The sequence below is a fragment of the Monodon monoceros genome, unplaced genomic scaffold (assembly GCF_005190385.1).
Source record: "Monodon monoceros isolate NGI ecotype Baffin Bay Population unplaced genomic scaffold, NGI_Narwhal_1 Super_Scaffold_5, whole genome shotgun sequence".
Taxonomy (NCBI): Eukaryota; Metazoa; Chordata; class Mammalia; order Artiodactyla; family Monodontidae; genus Monodon; species Monodon monoceros.
The window spans coordinates 79,186,501-79,205,948 of record NW_021703782.1 but is presented as its reverse complement, the minus strand read 5'-3'; the positions used below and the strand labels follow the sequence as shown (position 1 = coordinate 79,205,948).

General features: G+C 49.4%; 1 protein-coding gene across 6 annotated transcripts in view; it reads right to left on the bottom strand.

Moving 5' to 3' along the window:
• Window positions 1-55: 55 nt before the first annotated feature.
• The window catches only part of CCDC180 (coiled-coil domain containing 180), a 55,761-nt gene continuing 36,368 nt past the window's right edge, over window positions 56-19,448 (bottom strand). For 2 of the 6 annotated variants that reach the window (XM_029202322.1, XM_029202325.1), the window contains 13 exons: window positions 18,579-18,698; window positions 16,571-16,743; window positions 16,262-16,317; window positions 16,073-16,151; window positions 15,007-15,084; window positions 11,822-11,888; window positions 10,907-11,048; window positions 7,656-7,816; window positions 6,945-7,082; window positions 6,339-6,450; window positions 3,724-3,829; window positions 1,623-1,758; window positions 57-427 (listed from right to left, as the gene is read on the bottom strand). In XM_029202322.1, coding sequence (XP_029058155.1) covers window positions 296-427; window positions 1,623-1,758; window positions 3,724-3,829; window positions 6,339-6,450; window positions 6,945-7,082; window positions 7,656-7,816; window positions 10,907-11,048; window positions 11,822-11,888; window positions 15,007-15,084; window positions 16,073-16,151; window positions 16,262-16,317; window positions 16,571-16,743; window positions 18,579-18,698 — 1,500 coding nt within the window. In that variant the 3' untranslated portion in view covers window positions 57-295. Of the gene's footprint in view, window positions 428-1,622; window positions 1,759-3,723; window positions 3,830-6,338; window positions 6,451-6,944; window positions 7,083-7,655; window positions 7,817-10,906; window positions 11,049-11,821; window positions 11,889-15,006; window positions 15,085-16,072; window positions 16,152-16,261; window positions 16,318-16,570; window positions 16,744-18,578; window positions 18,699-19,448 lie in introns of all 6 variants that reach the window. The other 4 variants (XM_029202327.1, XM_029202323.1, XM_029202324.1 and 1 more) reach the window with 4 other exon arrangements.

The following is a 19,448-nucleotide window of genomic DNA, read 5'->3' as shown; positions in this document are numbered from 1 at the left end:
CCAGCATGCCTTTTGGAAGTTATTTCCTCTGAAGTATTGATCTCTATTTTAAATTAACCATTCCTGTTATCCGCCGTCCTAGCTGACCGTGTGGAATTCCCCCTTTCACCTCTGTGTTCCTCATTGGAAGTGATCTCCATGTGGGCAGGGACCACAACGTGTCCTGGTCACTGTGAAGGTACAGCGCTGGGCATAGAGCAGAGATGGATGGATGGATGGATGGAAGGAAGAAGGGTGGGTGGATGGATGAGGAGTCCACACAAAATAAGCCTTTATTGGGAGCGGGTTGAGGGTGTCACAAGTACAGGCCCTGGATGGTGCGCACAGAGCGCTTCCAGCTGTCCTTCCAGCGCTGAGCCTCCTTCACCTGCAGTGTGCTGTCGTCCTGGATCTTCTTCAACTCCTCTTCAAATGACGCTAAATATTTCTGGGAGCAAGCAGCAGGAGGAAGCCACGTGAGGAAGGGCTTCTGGGCTCTGTGCCCTAGAGGAACGCTGTAACCTGCTGCCAGTTAGCTTTGAACCCACTCCAGGCACCGGCAAGAGTTCCACAGGTCATTTCTCATTACTTTGCCCAATAACCCATCAGGCAGGCCCGGTTATTTCCCACATTTTACAGATTGGGAAACTGAGGCTCACAACCTTGCCTGGGGTTATTTAGCTAGAAAGAGGCTGAGCAGGGACTAGGACCCTGCTCTACCTGATTCTGCACTCTGCCCTCCTTCCTAATCACCGCCCCGCACTGTAGCCTCCTTGAAGCTCAGGGGTCCTGGCTTCCTTGAGAGGCTGAGCCCACTAGGCCTGAGCCCTCACTGAACTTGGAAGCAGAGTTTTCCCCTCTGCCTGGGTCTTAGCACGGTGGCCTGGGAACTGAGGGCTCTCCAAATACTGGGGTCAGCATATCTCAGGACAAGGTTTCTCTCTCACCAGGAACAAAGGTCCACACATCTTCAGAGCCGAGAGGTCCTGCAGGAGGCCTCAGGGTGCAGCCTCCTCTTCGGGCAGGCCCCATGGGGTCTAACAGGCACTGGGTTCAAATCCTGGCTCTGCCACTCTGCAGTGCCATAGAGGGGGCACACTTCTTTAAGTCTCGGTGTCCTCAGAAGCAACATGGGGACAAGTCTACCTTCTTCATGGGCTTGTTACAAGGATCCAATGAGAAGGCTCACGTCGAGAACAGCAACTGCAGCAGGTGCTCAGGAACTGTCCCTTATTCCACCCATCGTCACCCGCTGCTCCCATGGCCTCCACGCCTCTGACTACTCTGTCCCCTCACTCTGTCTCAACTGTTCCTCGGAAAGCCTTCCTTCACACACACACCCCCACCCAAGTCTGGGTGTGGTGTCTCTCGGCTGGGCTCCTACAGCACTGGGGCTCACACCATCAGACCCGAGCTATCATTGGGACTGGACATGACCTGTGGCTCACGCGCTGGTGCTTAAGAACATTGGCTGTTCCCAGTGCTGACACTGTGCCCTGGGGCACCCTGACGTGTGTCACCTGCTCCATGGACCAAATGACAGGACACCTGGTGATAGCAAGCTCCCTCCTTCCCAAGGCAGCCACACCGAGCTGCCCTGCGTTCCCTGGGGTGCACCCACCCCACCCTGTCTCTCCACTCACCAAATAGATAGCATCTCGAGCTTCCACGGATGCCAGGTGGCCCAGGGTCGTTTTGGTGGTGGTGATTGATGGTGTTTTCTGGAGGAGAATCTTGTGTTGGATGGTGACTTCGGTGGGTTTGATTCCTGGCCACTTCCTACAAACAAACATGCATGAAAAGTCCTACAGGCTTATCTTCATCATTCACAGTGCACCCTTCATCCCTGGTGAAAAAGGTTAGCATTTAAAAAAATATATATCATGCTTTAAACGTCTTAATTAAAAGAAAAACCCTGATAATAAACAAATGGGACCTAATGAAACTTAAAAAGCTTTTGCACAGCAAAGGAAACCATAAACAAGACGAAAAGCCAACCCTCAGAATGGGAGAAGATATTTGCAAACGAAGCAACTGACAAAGGACTAATCTTCAAAATTTACAAGCAACTCATGCAGCTCAATATCAAAAAAACAAACAACCCAATCCAAAAATGGGCAGAAGACCTAAATAGACATTTCTCCAAAGAAGATATACAGATTGCCAACAAACACATGAAAGAATGCTCAACATCATTAATCATTAGAGAAATGCAAATCACAACTACAGTGAGGTGTCACCTCACACCAGTCAGAATGGCCATCATCAAAAAATCTACAAACAGTGAATGCTGGAGAGGGTGTGGAGAAAAGGGAACACTCTTGCACTGTTGGTGGGAATGTAAATTGATACAGCCACTATGGAGAACAGTATGGCGGTTCCTTAAAAAACTAAAACTAGAACTACCATACGACCCAGCAATCCCACTACTGGGCATATACCCTGAGAAAACCATAATTCAAAAACAGTCATGTACCACAATGTTCATTGCAGCTCTATTTACAATAGCCAGGACATGGAAGCAACCTAAGTGTCCATGACAGATGAATGGATAAAGAAGATGTGGCACATATATATAATGGAATATTACTCAGCCATAAAAATAAACGAAATTGAGTTATTTGTAGTGAGGTAGATGGACCTAGAGTCTGTCATACAGAGTGAAGTCAGAAAGAGAAAAACAAATACTGTATGTTAACACATATATATGGAATCTAAAAAAAAAAAAGGTTCTAAAGAACCTAGGGGCAAGACAGGAATAAAGACACAGACGTAGAGAATGGAAGTGAGAGAGTGGCATGGACATATGTACACTACCAAATGTAAAACAGATAGCTAGTGGGAAGCAGCCGCATAGCACAGGGAGATCAGCTCGGTGCTTTGTGACCACCTAGAGGGGTGGGATAGGGAGGGTGGGAGGGAGACGCAAGAGGGAGGAGATATGGGGATATATGTATATGTATAGCTGATTCACTTTGTTATACAGCAGAAACTAACACACCATTGTAAAGCAATTATACTCCAATAAAGATGTTAAAAAAAAAGAAAAAGAAAAAAGAAAAACCCTACTGAGCATTTAACATTAAGCTTCGTCAAGTTCTTTTTTGCATTTTCATACAGTTTAAATCCATGTGTATACACAGTTGGGTTCTGCCTGGGGAAGGGGAATCCCACACCTCTAGGTGTTTCCCTTTTCTGGGTCTCAGTTTCCTCATCAATTGGCCAGCGAGGTGGCAGTCATCAGTTCCTGGCCTGCTTTTCCTATTCTGCTATAAAACCACTGCTGACAACTTAGCTGGGCAAACCGCTGCCTTACCTCTTCTTCCAGAGTAACTTCTTGGGTCACAGGGGACAAGCACTTTGGTAGCTCTTGTCATACATGATGGACAGCAGTAGTGGATCACAGTGCCACCAGCAATCTGAGAATGTGCCCCACACTGGGACAGGCCTCCATTTCTTTGGGGGCCCCTTTGTGGGTCCTTATCACGTGAACTAATAGCTGCTGAGCTCTTAGTATGTGCCGGGGCACTCCAAGCACAATCTCATTGAACTTTCTCTTCATAATATCATGTAAGGTAGGCTGCCATGCCCATGTCACAGATGAGGAAACAGGCTTAGGACACAATGCCTTCCCAAGATTACCAGGTTTGTTTGACGTCAGAGCTCGTGCCCCTAACCATTCCACTGCACCACCCCCAGCAAATACAGCCATTTGTGGTATTACTCCCTGCTCTCGGCTCTCACCTGCTCCCTCGTTCAATCAGGGGCTTCTCACTTTCTTCCTCCAGGGAGAGCCCGTTGAGTTTCCTCCGTATTAGGATTGATGTTTTCTGTTTCGGGGGCTCCATCTCTGGCAGGCAAGAGACAGGTTACTGACAGTGGCCTCACCCACAGCCTGAGATCAAGGGGACCCCCGACCTTACATTTAGAGAAATGAGGGCTCGCTCCCCTCTTCCCCACTTGGAGTCTCAGGCAGGAGGCAGAGGCCCCTCCCAAACAGAAGCCAAATGCACCAGATTCATAGGTGGGGGCCGAGGAGATGGCGGGGGGTCAAAGCTGGAGGGTGTGAAGTATGGTTTGGGCATGGTTCCCAGCTCCAAAGCCCTCAGAATGATGCTCTGACCTTCTTGCAGCTCCTGTGAGCCCCCGAATATGCTTTGTAGAGCCTTCTTTGCCTTATACTAGCTCAAATGGGTCCTGAACTAAGAATTTCTCCTGGAATGCATACATTCAAGGTTGTCCCTCTCATGTCCGGCTCACTGACCTGCCCTTTGACGTGAAGAGAAAGGGGCTCCGTCCTCGCGGTGAGCAGCCCTCTGCACCCTGGTCTGTGTGGATGGCAGGGCCAGGCTGCTTGGCTCAGAGCAGGAGAGGCTCCTGTAGACCTGGTGCAGGGGGTCTCCCTGGCCTGGCAGTTCCCTCCAAGTTACCGAGGCTGCCTCCCTGCCGGCTCCTCTCGCCTGTTCTCCCTCAAGTCTGAACCCCAGCGTCTCTGCAGGCTCTGCTCTCCCAAACCAGGCTCACATTTGCCAAAGAGAGCCCCAACACTGGAAAGTGACCAACGCCTCGAAATTCATATACATTTTGACCTAGAAAGTCCACTTCTAGGAACCTGTTGCCCCGAAACAGAGAAATATGGATGCAGACGTTCCCTTCAGCACGATTACAGGAGTGAAAAGCTGGACGTGCACCAGCAGGGAACTAATCAGTAACATACGACGCACAGCAACTGAAAGTGCTCAAGGAGGTGGTGACTGGCTTGCCCAGCGTCCGCCCAAGGGGAAATTAGCTTACAAAAGAGCACACACTTGTGATCCACCCTCCCATCCCCCCGCTGATATCCACACAGGCCTGTGCCCGGAGGGAAATAAGGAGGAGGACAGCCAATGTCAAGGGCACTTATTTCTGGGTAGAATGACCACGTTCTTCTCTTCCTTTGTAACTCATATTGAATTTCTCATTTTACTGTAAGAAATATTCATTGTCTAATGAAAACTTAAAAATATAAAAATAATATATTTATTTACTTAATAGATTAGTGATAAATGGATAATATTTAATATATGATTTGAATCTTTGTGTAGTTATAAAAGTAATTGGTGCACATTATAAAAAATTTAAACATCACCTAACGGAGAAAAAGAAAAGATTTTAGAAATCTCTCACAGCCCCACTTACCAGAGATGGTCATCAACAGTCTGGTACCTGTCTCTCAGGCTCTGTCGCTCTCATTCTCTGTCTCTGTCTGTCTCTCACACAGACTCATTTACATATATGCGGGGTGCATGTTTATATCACATATGTGTTTTTTTAATAGTATCATAGGTAAGTATAATGGTCACCTTGCTTTTTCCTGTGACAGTGTTCCTTCAGGACCTTCTGGTTGGCACATAGAGACCTACCACCCCCACTTGAACAGCTGCACAGTACTCCCTCCTACATCTGGACCATAATTTATTTACCCAATCCTCTATATGTAGATATTAACATTGTTTCCAGTTCTTTGCAATTTCAAGCAGTGTTGTGAAGAATCTGCTTGAAAATATATCTTTGAAAAAGTATGCACGTATTTCTGTTGGATAAATTCCCAGGGTTAGAATGGCTAGGTCAAAGGCACACACACTCAGGACTTTGAAGGCACCGACAACAGAGTGTTCTCCAAGAGAGTGGGGTGGACGTACACTTCTCCGAGAGGCTCTGTGGTGCTCAGGCTTCCTGACAGCCTCACCAGTGCTGGCTGTCACTGAACTTAAAAGCCTTGCCAGGTTATTGGCGAGAAATGATATCTTAATAATGTTTATATTGACATTTTTCATCATTGGTGAAGTCAAGCATCTTTTAAATTTATTGGCCTTCTGAATTGCATATTTGTTCTCTATCTCTTTTTACAAATTTGGCCTGTTAGAGTTCCACAGGGAACCTAATACCACAGGGATATTAGGCCATTCTCTGACCTATTAGTTATTAGGAATATTTTTGCAGTTTGTGGTTCGTCTTTCCATATTTTGACATTTTTCCTTGTTTTTGTTTTGGCCACAGAGAAGTGCCAGCCATTCCTTTATGGCTTCTGGCTCTCATACTTAGGAAAGCTGTCCCTACCCCAAGATTATGAAAATATTTAGCATTAGGATTTCATTTTTTATATATAATCTTTGATTCATTTGGGATTTGCTTTTTTAGTTTAAAAAAAGAGAGTTTTAATTAAAACAAACAAAAATTCATCAGTCCCCTCCATAGAGAATGTATTTTCATTCTGGGGGAGTTGGGGGAAAGCAGGCGGCCCCCCCCACCCCACCCCAGGCCCATCACCCTGTGTCGCACCCCCTGGGGCCAGGGCACAAGGCCGGTAGCACACATACTTGCAACCTGGACATCGTCAATGGTGACCACCTCATCCAACTGCAGCAGGAACTTCTCAGTGAAGGCGGCCAAGCTGGCTATGAAAAACCGGCTGTACTTCCGGGTGAACTCCTGGAGGAAACATGGGGAACACGGTGCTGCAGGGAGAGGAACTTGTCTCCAAAGACAGGCTGAGGGAGGATTTGGGGAGCAGCATGTGAGACAAGACCAGGGCCACGTGTCAACTGTGTCCAAGTTAACAGGCATCTGGTCTTCCCCAGGAGGCCTCTCCCTAGAGGGGACTTGGTTTGAAGATAGGCAATGATTCTGAAATGGCCAAGGGACAGACATAGACAATTTACTAAAGAGGAAATAAAACTTGACATGGATCTTGGAAAAGAAGTTCTCATTAGTAATTAATTAAGTTAGAAATTTAAAAATGCAAGTTACAACAGCCAATAAAGACCATCTCAAGCTATGACACCTGCCTGCTTTCATATCCTGCTTTGGCCAGGGTGTCAGCAAAGGGCCGTGCTCAGTGCTGTTGCTGGGCTGTCAGTGGGGGTGACCTCTGGAGGGCAGTGCAGCCCTCAGCATCTAGACATGGAGTGGATGGCACTACTGACCTCCAGTTGCTCCCTGGTCACCGCAATCATGGTGTCCAAATCTTCCTGCCTTTTCTCTTCCACTTGACACAGAGACTCCATTTCTTGGAAATGTGCGGGGTGTCCGAGATTTGGGTGGAGCTTCTGGGCATTTTCATCCTTCAGAAAATCCAGAAATCAGTAGGTTTTTTGACCTGGTCTTGAGGTCAGGACCAAAAAGTCACTGGCCTATGTCCTCTGCCAATTATGGCCACGGCCAGACTGATGTGTGCACTGACCTGGGTGTGTGAAGGGCTGAGGAGTGGCAGAGGAGTGACTGAGGAGGGAAGACAGGGACATGGCTGGAGCTGACTCCAAGGGTTAAGAAGTGGGAGAGCTGAGCACCTGCCCCAGAACAGTCAGGGTTTCAGTCCAATAAAATCAACAGCATCCATGTCCCATGGCTCGAAGGACCATGTGGACAATTACTGTTGATCTCAATGGCCACAGCCCCATAGAACCAGCTGACCCAAAGGTTAAATTCAACAAGGAGCGTGCTGAAGGCCTTCTATGAAGGAGCTGTTGGCTCAGCTCTCGTCTCTCCAGTGCCTAGTGTCCCTCACCCCCATCCAACAATCCCAAGCCTGGCCCACGTCCTTCCCTGGGACTCAGTTCTGCCAACGCCCCACCTCCATTTCTGAACTCCCAGGGCCTCTGGTCCTAGAGAGGAGGGGCTGGTCCGGGGGGCCCCACCTTCCTTCTCTCCAGCTGTTCCTGATAATTCGAGAACTGTCCCCGGATCTCATTGGTGGAGGTGCAATATTTTTTCCAGTGGTGCTCCTTGAAATTTTCCATCACCAGCCAACACACCTGGGGCAATAGCTCCTCAAATCTCCTCATCTGGGCCCGTAATTCTGTAGGAATTGGGGGTGGGGGACCAGGGGTGAGCACAGAGCAGAGCCAAGTTGCTGTGGCAATCTCTCCAACAAAGGCTCAAAGCAGCTTCCCAAAGAGAAAGGCTTGGTCTACAGTGTGGTAATAGTTATTCCATCAAAAGGGGTCCTGTGGTCAAACCAGCATTAAAAGTACTGGACTAAACAAGTTCAAAGGACTTCTTTTCTACCCTCTGCAGGACTTTCCAGTGCTTTTAAAATGCACTGCATCTTTCAGCAGTTCTGTCTCATCCATTCTCTCTTCAAATATTGCCTTGACTCTAAGTCTCCTCCTCTCCCTCCCTCCTCCTCTCCTCTCCCTAGCTGCATGCCAGACCTACTCTTTCTTCCATTTCTCTCCATCTCTCTCCCGTATTTCCATTTCTTTGTTTTTCTGTGCTGCATTTTGGTTATTTTCTTTGGTATTAAAGCCATTCATAAGTTTAAAATTTCAATGATTTATTTTTCCAATATAGAAGTTTGATTTGGTTCTCTTTCATATTTACTTGGCCATTTTAATAGTCTTTTGCTCCTTACTCAAGTTTCCAATTTCCTCTTTTAGTTAACTCTAAATAAATACATTATTTTATATTCTGTGTCTGATACATTCAATATCTGAAGTCTTTACTGGTCTCATTCTGCTGCCTCATGCTCAAGGTGCCTTTTTCTGTGTGTGTGTGTGTGTGTGTGTGTGTGTGTGTTTTACGGTGAACTCTTTTTTTTTTTTTTTTGCGGTACGCGGGCCTCTCACTGTTGTGGCCTCTCCCGTTGTGGAGCACAGGCTCCGGACGCGCAGGCTCAGCGGCCATGGCTCACGGGCCCAGCCGCTCCGCAGCATGTGGGATCTTCCCGGACCGGGGCACGAACCCGTGTCCCCTGTATCGGCAGGCGGACTCTCAACCACTGCGCCACCAGGGAAGCCCTGTGGTGAACTCTTATTCTGGGCATTTTATTTGTGGGAATCCCTGGAGGCCTGAACTGAAGGTGGGCTTTTCTGGAGAGGATTTGTAGTATCTCTACTAAACAAGCATCTGGGTGTGACTAACTCAAAATCATTTTAACCTAAGGTATCAGCTAGAGGTCTTATGGATGATCCACAAACACAAAGTTGAATTTAGGTTTGTCTAAATGTGACTTCAGGTTTAAACACCACATAAGAGCTGGCTTATAGCTATGGATTTTCAATGGAGTTTTTCTTCTTCTTTATCCAGTGCCAGGGCTTATAACAAGACAGTTTCCTTCTAGTCACTGGGGGAGAAGGGGATATGGTTTCTGTCTCATTCTCCTTACTATGCAGATGGAGCCCTGTGGAGACCCAGTTTTCTGTGGCTTGTGCCCTTTCAGACTGCCCACCTTGGGTCATCGGGTGCTTGGTCTCTGTTCCCAGTGTCCTGGAGGCCATGGAAACAGAGGCTCAGGTGGACCTGGGAGTCAGCAAAGCCCTCATGGCAATAGCCAGAGTCACTGCTCAATTTATCTCTGATTTCCTATTCTCACTTAATCTTGGAGCCCTGTATGTTTCTTACTTTATAGCTAGCTCATCCATGCATTTAAAAGTTTACCGCAAAAGTGTTATATCCAGGATTTTTACATGTTTTCAGTGGGAGAGTTGGTCAGGATACTGGACTCCCTGAAGGAAATGGAAGTCTTCATTTAATGTGAACTGTCAATCTGCCCGAGAGGGACATAACCTGCAGCATTTCTCAAACCCATCTGACCAGGGAACCCCTCTTTTGAGGAAGATCACATAGGATGGGCTCCCACAGAGTTCACATGGGGAAACTCTGAGCTAGAGAAACAAAATGCTGCCCGTAGTTTCAGTTCCAGTCATTCTATAGCTACAGTAATGAGAGCCACTGCTGTGATTTCCCCTGCATATGGCAGGGCTGTGAGGGGCTTAATCCTCAAAAAAGCCTTGCCTGGTGGGTATTATCCTTGTCTCCATTTACAGGCAAGAGAAGGTGACTCGGTCAAGGTCATATGGCTGGGAGATGGCAGTGCTGGGTCTTGACCCCAGGTCTGGCCATCCCCTAATCCTCTCCCTCTTCTACCCGTGCTGCCCCTCAACCAACACAGAAGGCCTGTGATGGGCCCTCAGGTTCCCTGCCTTACAAGCAGAAATAATCAGGACTTATGACTGCATAAAACACACATAGCTGTGGACATGGAGAAATAGGAATGGGGGCGGGACCTATGGGTAAGTTTTCACAGCTCCCTTTAGGTCGTTATAATAAACATAAACGGCAAGATGTATCCTGCCTGCCTCTTTTCATGTCCCTATTCTCTAGGAGGCTATGTCTATCAAGTTCATCATAGCCCAAACCCAGCACAGGCCAGGCATACAGTAGGCACTGTGGAAGGATTTTTCAAATGATTAAACACAGAGGCACCATATGACCCAGCAATTCTCCTCCTAGTTATAAACCCAAGAGAAATGAAATCACACATCCACACACAATATGCACGTGAACGTTTGCAGCAGCAGCATCCATAATTGCCAAAAGGTGGAAACAACCAAATGTCCATCACCGAATGAATAAATAATACTGCATGACTCCATTCATGTGAAAGCCCAGATAGGAAAATCTATAGAGACAGAAAGTAGATTAGCAGTTGTTTACGGCTGGGGACGTGATGGAGGGACAGTAGGCTCTAAAATTCACAGTGGTGATGGTTGTACAACTATATGGCTATATTAAAAGCCACTGAATGGGTGTAAAGTGTACAATTCAATGCGTTTTAATACATGAAAATTAAATAAAATTAAATGTATTAAATTCATTAAGTGAATGTTTCAATAAAGCTGTAAAAAATATCTATTCAATGAGTGAAACATTTTTAGTGATACAAATCACCATATTTCTCGAGGAAAGTGAATTTTTTTTGGCATTGTTGTTTCTCCCCAGTTAAATCTGACCAAGGTTTTTACCTAATTGTAAGATGTCAGCTTTTCACAGGGAGGCTCCTTTGCCTCCCCAGTGACCTCCAGGTCAGGAAGGCATCATTCAGGCCGTGAGAGGCTCTGTGCCCCCAACCCCACTGGCCTGCAGCCCATCTGCTGGCCACACCCACCTATGAGGCAGGAGTTGTGGTACTCATCGGCCTGGCTGTGGTACACCAGGATCTTCCTGCTGACGTTCTCTGTGCACTGGTCAAAGGTTCCGTACATGCAGTCGGGCCTGGTGATTGAGTGCTTCTCTTTGTGGTAAAACTCCTGCAGGAAAGGGTTGAAAGTGTGGGTGCCAGGCCCCTCCCCAGGGGGCTCTGGCCCAGCATCTTGGCATCCTCCACTGTGCTCTCCTCACCCCCTGGCCTTCTCTACTGCTGTCCTCTCCGCCAGGGTTGCTCCTCCTCCCTGTCTGTCCTTGTCACCACTGTCAGTATCCCAGGGCTGTGCGAGGCATGAGCGAGCCAATGGTATAATTCTAGGTATCTTTCAAGACTAAAATGGGTCTTCCACCCACCAGGCCGAGAGCTTTCTCTGAAGCGCCAAGCTGGGCCACTAATACGGATGACCCAGAGCTCTTCTCTGACGACTCACAGCCCAGGGGGAGGCAGACAGGAAGCACACAGACACCCCTGTGTGGGGTGCACTGGACCAGGGCCCTGGGTCGCTCCTACTAGAGGTCCCCAGCTCCCACGGCCCCACCCATCCCTCTGTGGTGCCACCATGTCTGTCATCCTCTGCTGGGTGCCGGCCTCTCAGGGACAGAGATGGGGCTTGTTCCTCTTGGCACACCCGGTATCTGACACACAGTAGCCAAGAAATGGTTGGTGGCTGGATAAATGGGTAAATGAATGGATGAGCTTGAATTTCTAGGATGAAAGACAGCACATGAGGTGACAGAAGCTGGGTAGCGTGGTCATGGGGGCTGCAGTCCCCTTTGTTCAGTTTCACCCAAAGGCCATTATCAGCAGAAGGCAGGAGGCAGAGCCCACTGGGGACGTGTGACCAGCGGATGGCAAAGGGGCAGGTAGAGCCCTCACCTCCACCACGGTCAGCAGGTGCTCGTTGCTCTCCCAGAGGAGGCTCAGGACGATGCCTTTAAAATCCCTGCAACACACAGGAGACAGATCCCTGAGAGGCCTTGTCTAATCACACTAAATGGTGTGGACAAAGCCAAAGGGACTGAGCATTCTGAGTGCTCAGCAACCCGGCCGGAACTGGAGTTGGACAGCTCGGGATGCCCAAGCATGTCCCCACCTAATATTTCTGTTCATCTAGTTTAATGCCTCTTGCACGTGACAAGCTGAGCTTGGCAGCTTCCAAGTGTCTCTGTTCTCTTTTGTCTTCATCACTTCTTGTAATTACTCATTCCTGCCCCAGGGCCATTGCTCACACTGATTCCTCTCCAGGGAACACCAACTTTCCTCTTGGTCACGTTTGTTCCTGCTCTTCCATAGATCCTGGCTCAGTGGTGATTCCTGACTGCCTTGTTCCAATGCTCTTTGTGGCCCTCAGCTTTACAGCACTCCCCACAGGGGGACTGGGGACTGATCTGTGTGACTGGTCATTAGCCCCATCTCTCCCAGCACCTGGTGAAGTCCACCAGGACACACACTGTGTGTCTGTTTTTGTTCACCATGGAATCCCCTGTCCCATCGCAGTGCCTGCACCTATCAGTGCCTCAGTCTTGGTTGAGGGAAGAAAGAATGATTTCTTATAAATATTAGTCGAACGAGCAAGACTGCCTGTAGGACCAAACATCCTCTTTCAGGTACCTCTGGCCTTTGGGTTGACTGTGCGCACACGAGGTCTTTACTGAACAAACCTGCACAGATCCAGTGAATATTCCTGTCGGTTAGGTCAACTGCCTCAACAGTAAGACTGAAATAAGGGACAGATGTGTTAGAACTGCATGTACCTGCAGGACAGCTATTTTTTCACAGTTTCTATAAAGTGATGCAGTGACTGCTTTACACACACATCAGTTTTGGCATTTTCTAAAATACATGTATATTAGTCATGTGATCTTTCATTTAAAAATTCATTCATCATAATTAAAGAAAATTAGAAATAAACTGAAAAGCAAGAAGAAAAAAATAAATGCTAACATTTTACTGTATTTCCTTCTGCTGATTTTTAAATTGGTCTGGAACTAGGTTCATGGGCATTTTACATTCTGCACACTTAAAAGTGTTCCCCCTACATTATGATATCATTTTAAATGGCTGTGTGACACCATCGAGTATGTATGCACCGTGGTTTACAATCCCCCATTTTTGGACCTTTAGGGTTTTTTTCCCATTTTTAACTGGGATAAAAAGTATTGCATATGGTTTATCATGCAAGCGTTTTCTTCTTCATAGATGGTTTCCTTGGTAGAGGGACCCACGGACCTGCACAAAAGGCATAAACTTATGGCCTTCACTATACCTTTCCCGACTGCTTTCTGGAAAAGTAATTTGCTGTCTGTTGACCTTGACAAAAACTCTCCCCTCGAGCAAACGTTAGGCTCCTCTGCATGCTTTCACTATACTTTCCCAAATACTTTTCCACTGTGTGATTCATGACCCTGGCGTGATTTTACGAAGGATAATTTGGAACCTCATTGGCTTCTAGGGGAAACAAGATCTTCCCAAACTGGAGGGGAGACCCCCCCAAGACCTCTCTCCCCCACCACGCCTATGCTCCTTCTTCCTCCTTTTGCCACCTTCCACCTTCCCTTCAGTTCCCTGGTTTCCTTTGATATGACCCCTTCATAGCCCTACCTCGCCTGTCTCTCTGTCCACCCTGCCAGACCTCTCCTTTCCCACTCCAGCCCTCAACTCCCTACAGTCGCTTGACCTAAATTCAGGCATCCTGTCCCCATCAGGGCTCTCAAGGGACAGAGGAACTCCTGAAAGCGACTGCCTGAGGCTAAAGAGGAAAAAGGGCTAATTTGAAAGAGGCTGGATGTTTCACCCGCTCATATGCACTCTAGAATTCGGAAACTCTTGTTAAGTATACTTATTTTATGGCAATATAATTATTTGTGTGAATTCCACAAAAAGCTGTCCTCCTTGTAACAGGACGTAATTGGAAACATTGATGTATAACCAAGGCTTTGACTGAAATGTCATATGGACAATGATGCATAGGATCAGACGTGACCAAACAGTTTCAAGAAACTAAGGTTGACTTCATGGAGACAGTGCTTCAGAGCCCTCTTGGGAAAACCCACCTGGCACCTGGCTTATGAGGTTCCCAGCCTCACAGGTGAGTAAGGAAAACCTGAAGGTACTGTGGGGACCTCAAGAAGAGAGGCTTTCACCCAAATCTATAGGTACTGCAGGTGAAATCTGACTCGCCTTTTTGGCTTCAAGAGGCTTTTAAGAGTCTAATCTGAGATTCTTTTTGAAAAGTTCCAGCGACGCAAACGTAAAAAGTTTAGGTGGTCAGTCACCACGCTTGCTGCACTTACGTAAATAATCAGGCAAAGCTAATGAGACCAGACTTGTTTTGTAAACAAGAATCAAAAAGAAGGGCGACGTAAATTTTATGTTTCAGTGGGAAACTATACCACTCTCTCGTGATTAGTAGATTCTATCCCTATTCCTTGGCTTTGAGGTTTTGTGACCTCCCTGGAAACTGGCATGGATCTCGCTGTCATGTACGTTTTGTCAGTTCTTACCAAATCTCAATTCTCCTAGTCTCCTCCAATATCTGGCTACAACTCTCCACTGAGAGCTGAAACCTGACTATCTAGGTCCCTGTTGGGACTCGAGGTTGTTCTGTAGCTGGCTTTTCCTCCAGGATCCAAAGAAGCCCTGCCAGCTGGAGTGGGGTGATGGGCAACTGGAATGCCAGGAGCTGCTCCCGAGTGGGCCCCTCTGGGTGCTTCAGGCCCAACGTCTAGAAAGCCCCTTGACTGGTTGCCCTACTACCAAGTCTCAGTAGATGGTTCAGCTGGCCCTTAAGGAACAAAAGGTGACTGAATAGAAATGAACTTATTGTTCAAAGGAAAGAAGAATGGCTTCTTGGTGAACGTCTAAATTTGGTGGAAATATCTCTCAATAAATTTAGGTGAGTTAGGCTGAGACAAACCAATCTTGACTCTCACCCATCCCCATGCCGACCTCTCCTGCTCTGCGCCCTACTTCCCATTTCCCTTAGCTGAGTTAGATTTAGCTGCCCCCTGACAAAGATGACAGGTTAAAATGGAGTTAAAGGACATGGCATTGACACTTACTCCGCCGGAGGAGGTGGCTTGTCTCCGAGCACATGGTACTTTCTATCTAGTCTGTTGGGCTTGGCATACCGTGTGATGCTGTGGGGCAAAGGTGTGTCAGTGCTCTGGAGGTTGGAGATGAACGCAGGCAGACCTGAGCCCGCGTGAGCCCCCGCTCCGGGCCTGCCTGTGCGGCCCCGCGCTTCGAGATGCTCCCTCCCCCTCGGCAGCTCTGGAGACAGCCTTATCGCGGGGCTGAAGCCCTGACCACTAAAACCCACACAAGGCTGCCGACAGTGGTTAAGGGACAGAGGTGCTCGGGCCCAGAAATCTGTATCCTTTTCTGTGGTGAGGACCCAAAGAAAACTAGGTTGAGCCACATGTAGGGTTGCCAAATTTTCAAATAAGAATACAAGTTAAACTTGAATTTCTTAATACAACACTGTAAATCAACTATACAACAATAAAGTTTTAAAAAGAACTCAAATTCCATATAAGCAATGAGAAATTTTTAGTGAACATCCCATGCGATATTTGGGACACACATATATAATATTAAAAATACGTGTTGTTCATCTGAAATTCAAATTTAACTGGGCATCCTGAATTTTTATCTGGCAGCCCTAGCAACATGTACTTCATTCGTAACCACTGAGAGACTGAATATGCAAATGGACAACAGCTGGACCATATGTAAGTAGAGAACTCTGGCCCATAAGCTGCAACAACCTGCCCTAGGACACCAACCCCTTAGCTACAATAAAAAACTCAGGAAGCCGGCTTGTGGAAGTCAGACTTGCAGGAGGACAGATCGCTATTTCTAGCGGCAATCCAGGAAGCCAAACAATACCATGGAAAACCACCCAACTCCCGGACAGGTTCCCAGGGTGGGAGGCCATGCGAGCCAAGCCACTGGGCGGGGGTGAGCACAGACCAGTCTAAAGCCGGTGTCAAAGCCGGCCCCTGTGGGGTCCCTTGGAGTGTCAGGGCTGTGAGCACAGGAGGTGCACTCTGAGGACATGGTCTGGTAAAGGGTGGCGGGGTGGGGTCTGAGGCGGGGAGATCGCAGGCAGCCTAGCCTTTCTACCTCGCTGCCAAGGTGGTACTGGCAGTGGACAAGCCCTTCTTCACGGAGTTCTCTGCCCGGCTCCGGAGTCGCTTCAAGCCTTTGGGTGACAAGCACCCAGGACAAGAACAGAGAATCCAAGGTGAGGTGGGGCCGGGTGGCACCACCAGCTGCCCCACCACCGGTGCCCTGAGACCTGTTTGCCGCTACCTGTTTGGGACCGCTCTTTGTCACACTGCTGGGTTGGACATTTGGAGTCAGGAAATCTGAAACCAAAGGAAAGGATGTGAGCTTTTCCCCAGTGACCACAAGCACGGCTCAGGCCAGGCACTGGGCACTATCCCAGTTAGCCCACGATGCCACGCGAGTCTGCCCAATCGTGAGCCCCACTTCAGAAGAGGAAGCTGAGGCTTTGAGAGGAGAAGCCCCCGCATAAGGTCACAGCTGTCAAGGGTGGGCTCACATGGGGGCTGGCTCCCGAAGGCTCAGGGCCCCACTGTGCACACCCAGGCCACTCACTGCAGGATCCTCCTGACCACCTCCACAGCTGGGTCTTCAATCAGGGACTTCCCCATGCGGCTTGGCTGGGTGAAGGACTCGGGGGTGACCACGTCTACCTTGGCCTCTTCTTCATGGGCTTCTGAAGACACCAGGATGTCACTCCCTACCACCAGGTTGGTCAGGATGTTGTCCTGAAGGCCAAAGATCAGGGCCCAATTGTGTGGGTGGCAGGCAGGCAGGCAGGCTGGGTTCCCGTCCCAGCACCACCTTGCCCAGGTGCTGTGGCTGGAGGCCAGCTGCCTGACCTCTTTGAGCCTCCCTTTTCCCTTCCGTGAAGTAGCAGTGATCATATCTACCTTAGAGGACTATTCATTCATTCATTCATTTACACGTGCATGCTTCAAAAATGTTTCTTGAGTGCCTGCTTTCTGCAAGCCTGGATGAAGAGCCCACATGTGACCCTTACCCTCATGGAGCTTACAGTCTGGTCAGAGAGACAAGACATTTATTTGACCACAAATAAATGGTCAAAAATGGGGCCAGGGCTTCCCTGGTGGCGCAGTGGTTGAGAGTCCACCTGCCGATGCAGGGGACATGGGTTCATGCCCCAGTCCGGGAAGATCCCACATGCCGCGGAGCGGCTGGGCCCGTGAGCCATGGCCGTTGAGCCTGCGCGTCCGGAGCCTGTGCTCCGCAACGGGAGAGGCCACAACAGTGAGAGGCCCACATACCGCAAAAAAAAAAAAAAAAAAAAAAATGGGGCCAGTGTTATGAAGGGGAAGTTCCAGCGTCTTCCCTGAGGCTGAGGGTCATGGACCTGTAAGGCCACCCGTAGATGTGCCCAGGTGGTGTTTCTGACCAACGGACGAGAGAATGAGTACATGGATGAGTGAGTGGCCACCTCCCCCTCGAGTTGGACCTTAGAGAAAGGGTGGGAGTGGTGGCCCACCACGAGTGCTTAGGTGAACTGCTCCCTATTTTATCCTGCATCTTGGCTCAGTGCTAGGCTGTAAGCACTGTAAGGGAAGGACTCCAGCTGGACCCCTAAGTTTCACCTTGTGGGGCGCAGTGCTGATGGTGTGATGGAAGCTTAGCACTAGTGGCACGGCGGGAAGAGCCTCCCCAAAGAAGGAAGGGCTGGTTCAGAGCGTGGCAGTGTGAGGCAGGGCCTGAGGGTGGCCAGAGCAGAACTTGAGGGGTGTTCGCTTATGCTCCCATCGGCTCTGTCACAGCCCTTCTGGCAGCTGGCTGAGCACCTCTGGTGTTTAAAGCTTGGTGAGAGAGGGTGGGGTGAGGGCGACAGGTTCTGCCCTCTTGGGGCACACCGTCTAGGGGAGACGGCTCCTAAAAGGGAGACCTCACTGCATGGTCTGTGGGCTCATGGGGAAGTGGGACATGCCACCAAAACCAGGGGGTGAGAGAAGGCCTGGGGGAAGAGACCTCTTTTGGGGGCCAGAGAAATGAAGTGCCCATGGAGGGCAGACCTTGGGGGAGGTTGCTGCGCAGGTCTAGGTAAAAGGTCTGGATTTTGTCGCAAGGGCAGGAGAGTGACACGGGAAGACTGGCCTTGTCCAACATGAGGTCTGGCTGCAGCTCTGGGAATGGATCATGGGGGGAAGTGAGATGATAAGGGCAGCCACGTGGGCAAGAGACGGGGGGTTGGACAAGGCCATGGGGGTGGGGTGGAGAGAAGCCGGTGGCTGCTCATGGCAGCGGGTGGGAAGGAAGAGGCTGAGAGGTGAGGCTGCCCTGAGAGCTGGTGGGCCCTGACGGCGGGAGGAGGTGCTGCCAGGAGGCGAGGGGCCTCCTAAGAGACAAGTGCAGGGAAGTGACCCATCTGGGATTTGAACCCAGATCTGACTCCACAGCCTGTGGCCTTTCCAAGGCATCCCAGCAGGCCTGACTTCCAGCAGTGGCCTGGGAGATCTTCTTGCCTTGGGCTGTGCTGAGCCCTGCGGGTTTCCTGGGAGCCCGGACCCAACAGTTCAGCCGCTCTTCCCCATGGCCACCCCATCCCGTTCCTTACGGTAAGGACCACTTGAGTCACAGATACCATGTTCAGCTTGCAGTTGAGATACTGAATCCTCTGGCTCAGTTTTTCTTTCCAAGTTCGAACAAGGCCAAGGAGGTCTTCTGTGGTCACTATCTAGTGCGAACATGGAGGAAAAAAGCCACAGGAAGCAGGCTGCGGGCAGGCAGGCTGACTCCATGTGAACTGCAGGAACCGGCTGGCTGGCAAGGACACCTCTTGGCTCCATGGAGGCCCCTCACTTGCAGGGAGGGCCCTGTGGGAGTGGGGAGCCCTGGGCTGGCTCTCTCAGGTGGCTCCACTGCAGCAGTGGATCCTTCCCTGATGGGGCATCGGGAGTTCTATTCCTGGTTCTATGGGTTTGTTCTGGGCAAATGATTTAAGCTTGTTCTACTTAGTCTCCCCATCAGTGTGATGGGGACACAGTATGTTCCTTAGGATCTCTTCTAGTTCTAATGCTCTACGTGTAGAAGGAAATATTTGGCCCAAGATGGCGAGGGCGTGTAGGCGTGAAATGGCCACAGCCTTTCTGGAGGGTGATCTGGCTATCAGATCGAATACGTCAGATACATGACCCCTTAGAGCAACAATCCCACAGACCATACCTTGCAGGGGGCAGGGAAGCACCCGTGAGGATGTTCACCTTCCCCAAGCAGCCCGCACAGCGCTCAGTGGTCCCCACACATTGCTCCCTGAATGGCTCACTGACCTAATGGATGACCCAGGCCAGGTGGCGCCTTGGCCTCTTCCCACTCCCTTCATTTCCAATGCACCCTGAATCCCACCCATTCCCCCCCTGCTCAGCCCCGGGATTGGAACATGTCCCTGCTGGAGTCTCGAGTGGTGACACTATTCGGTCTTGGCACT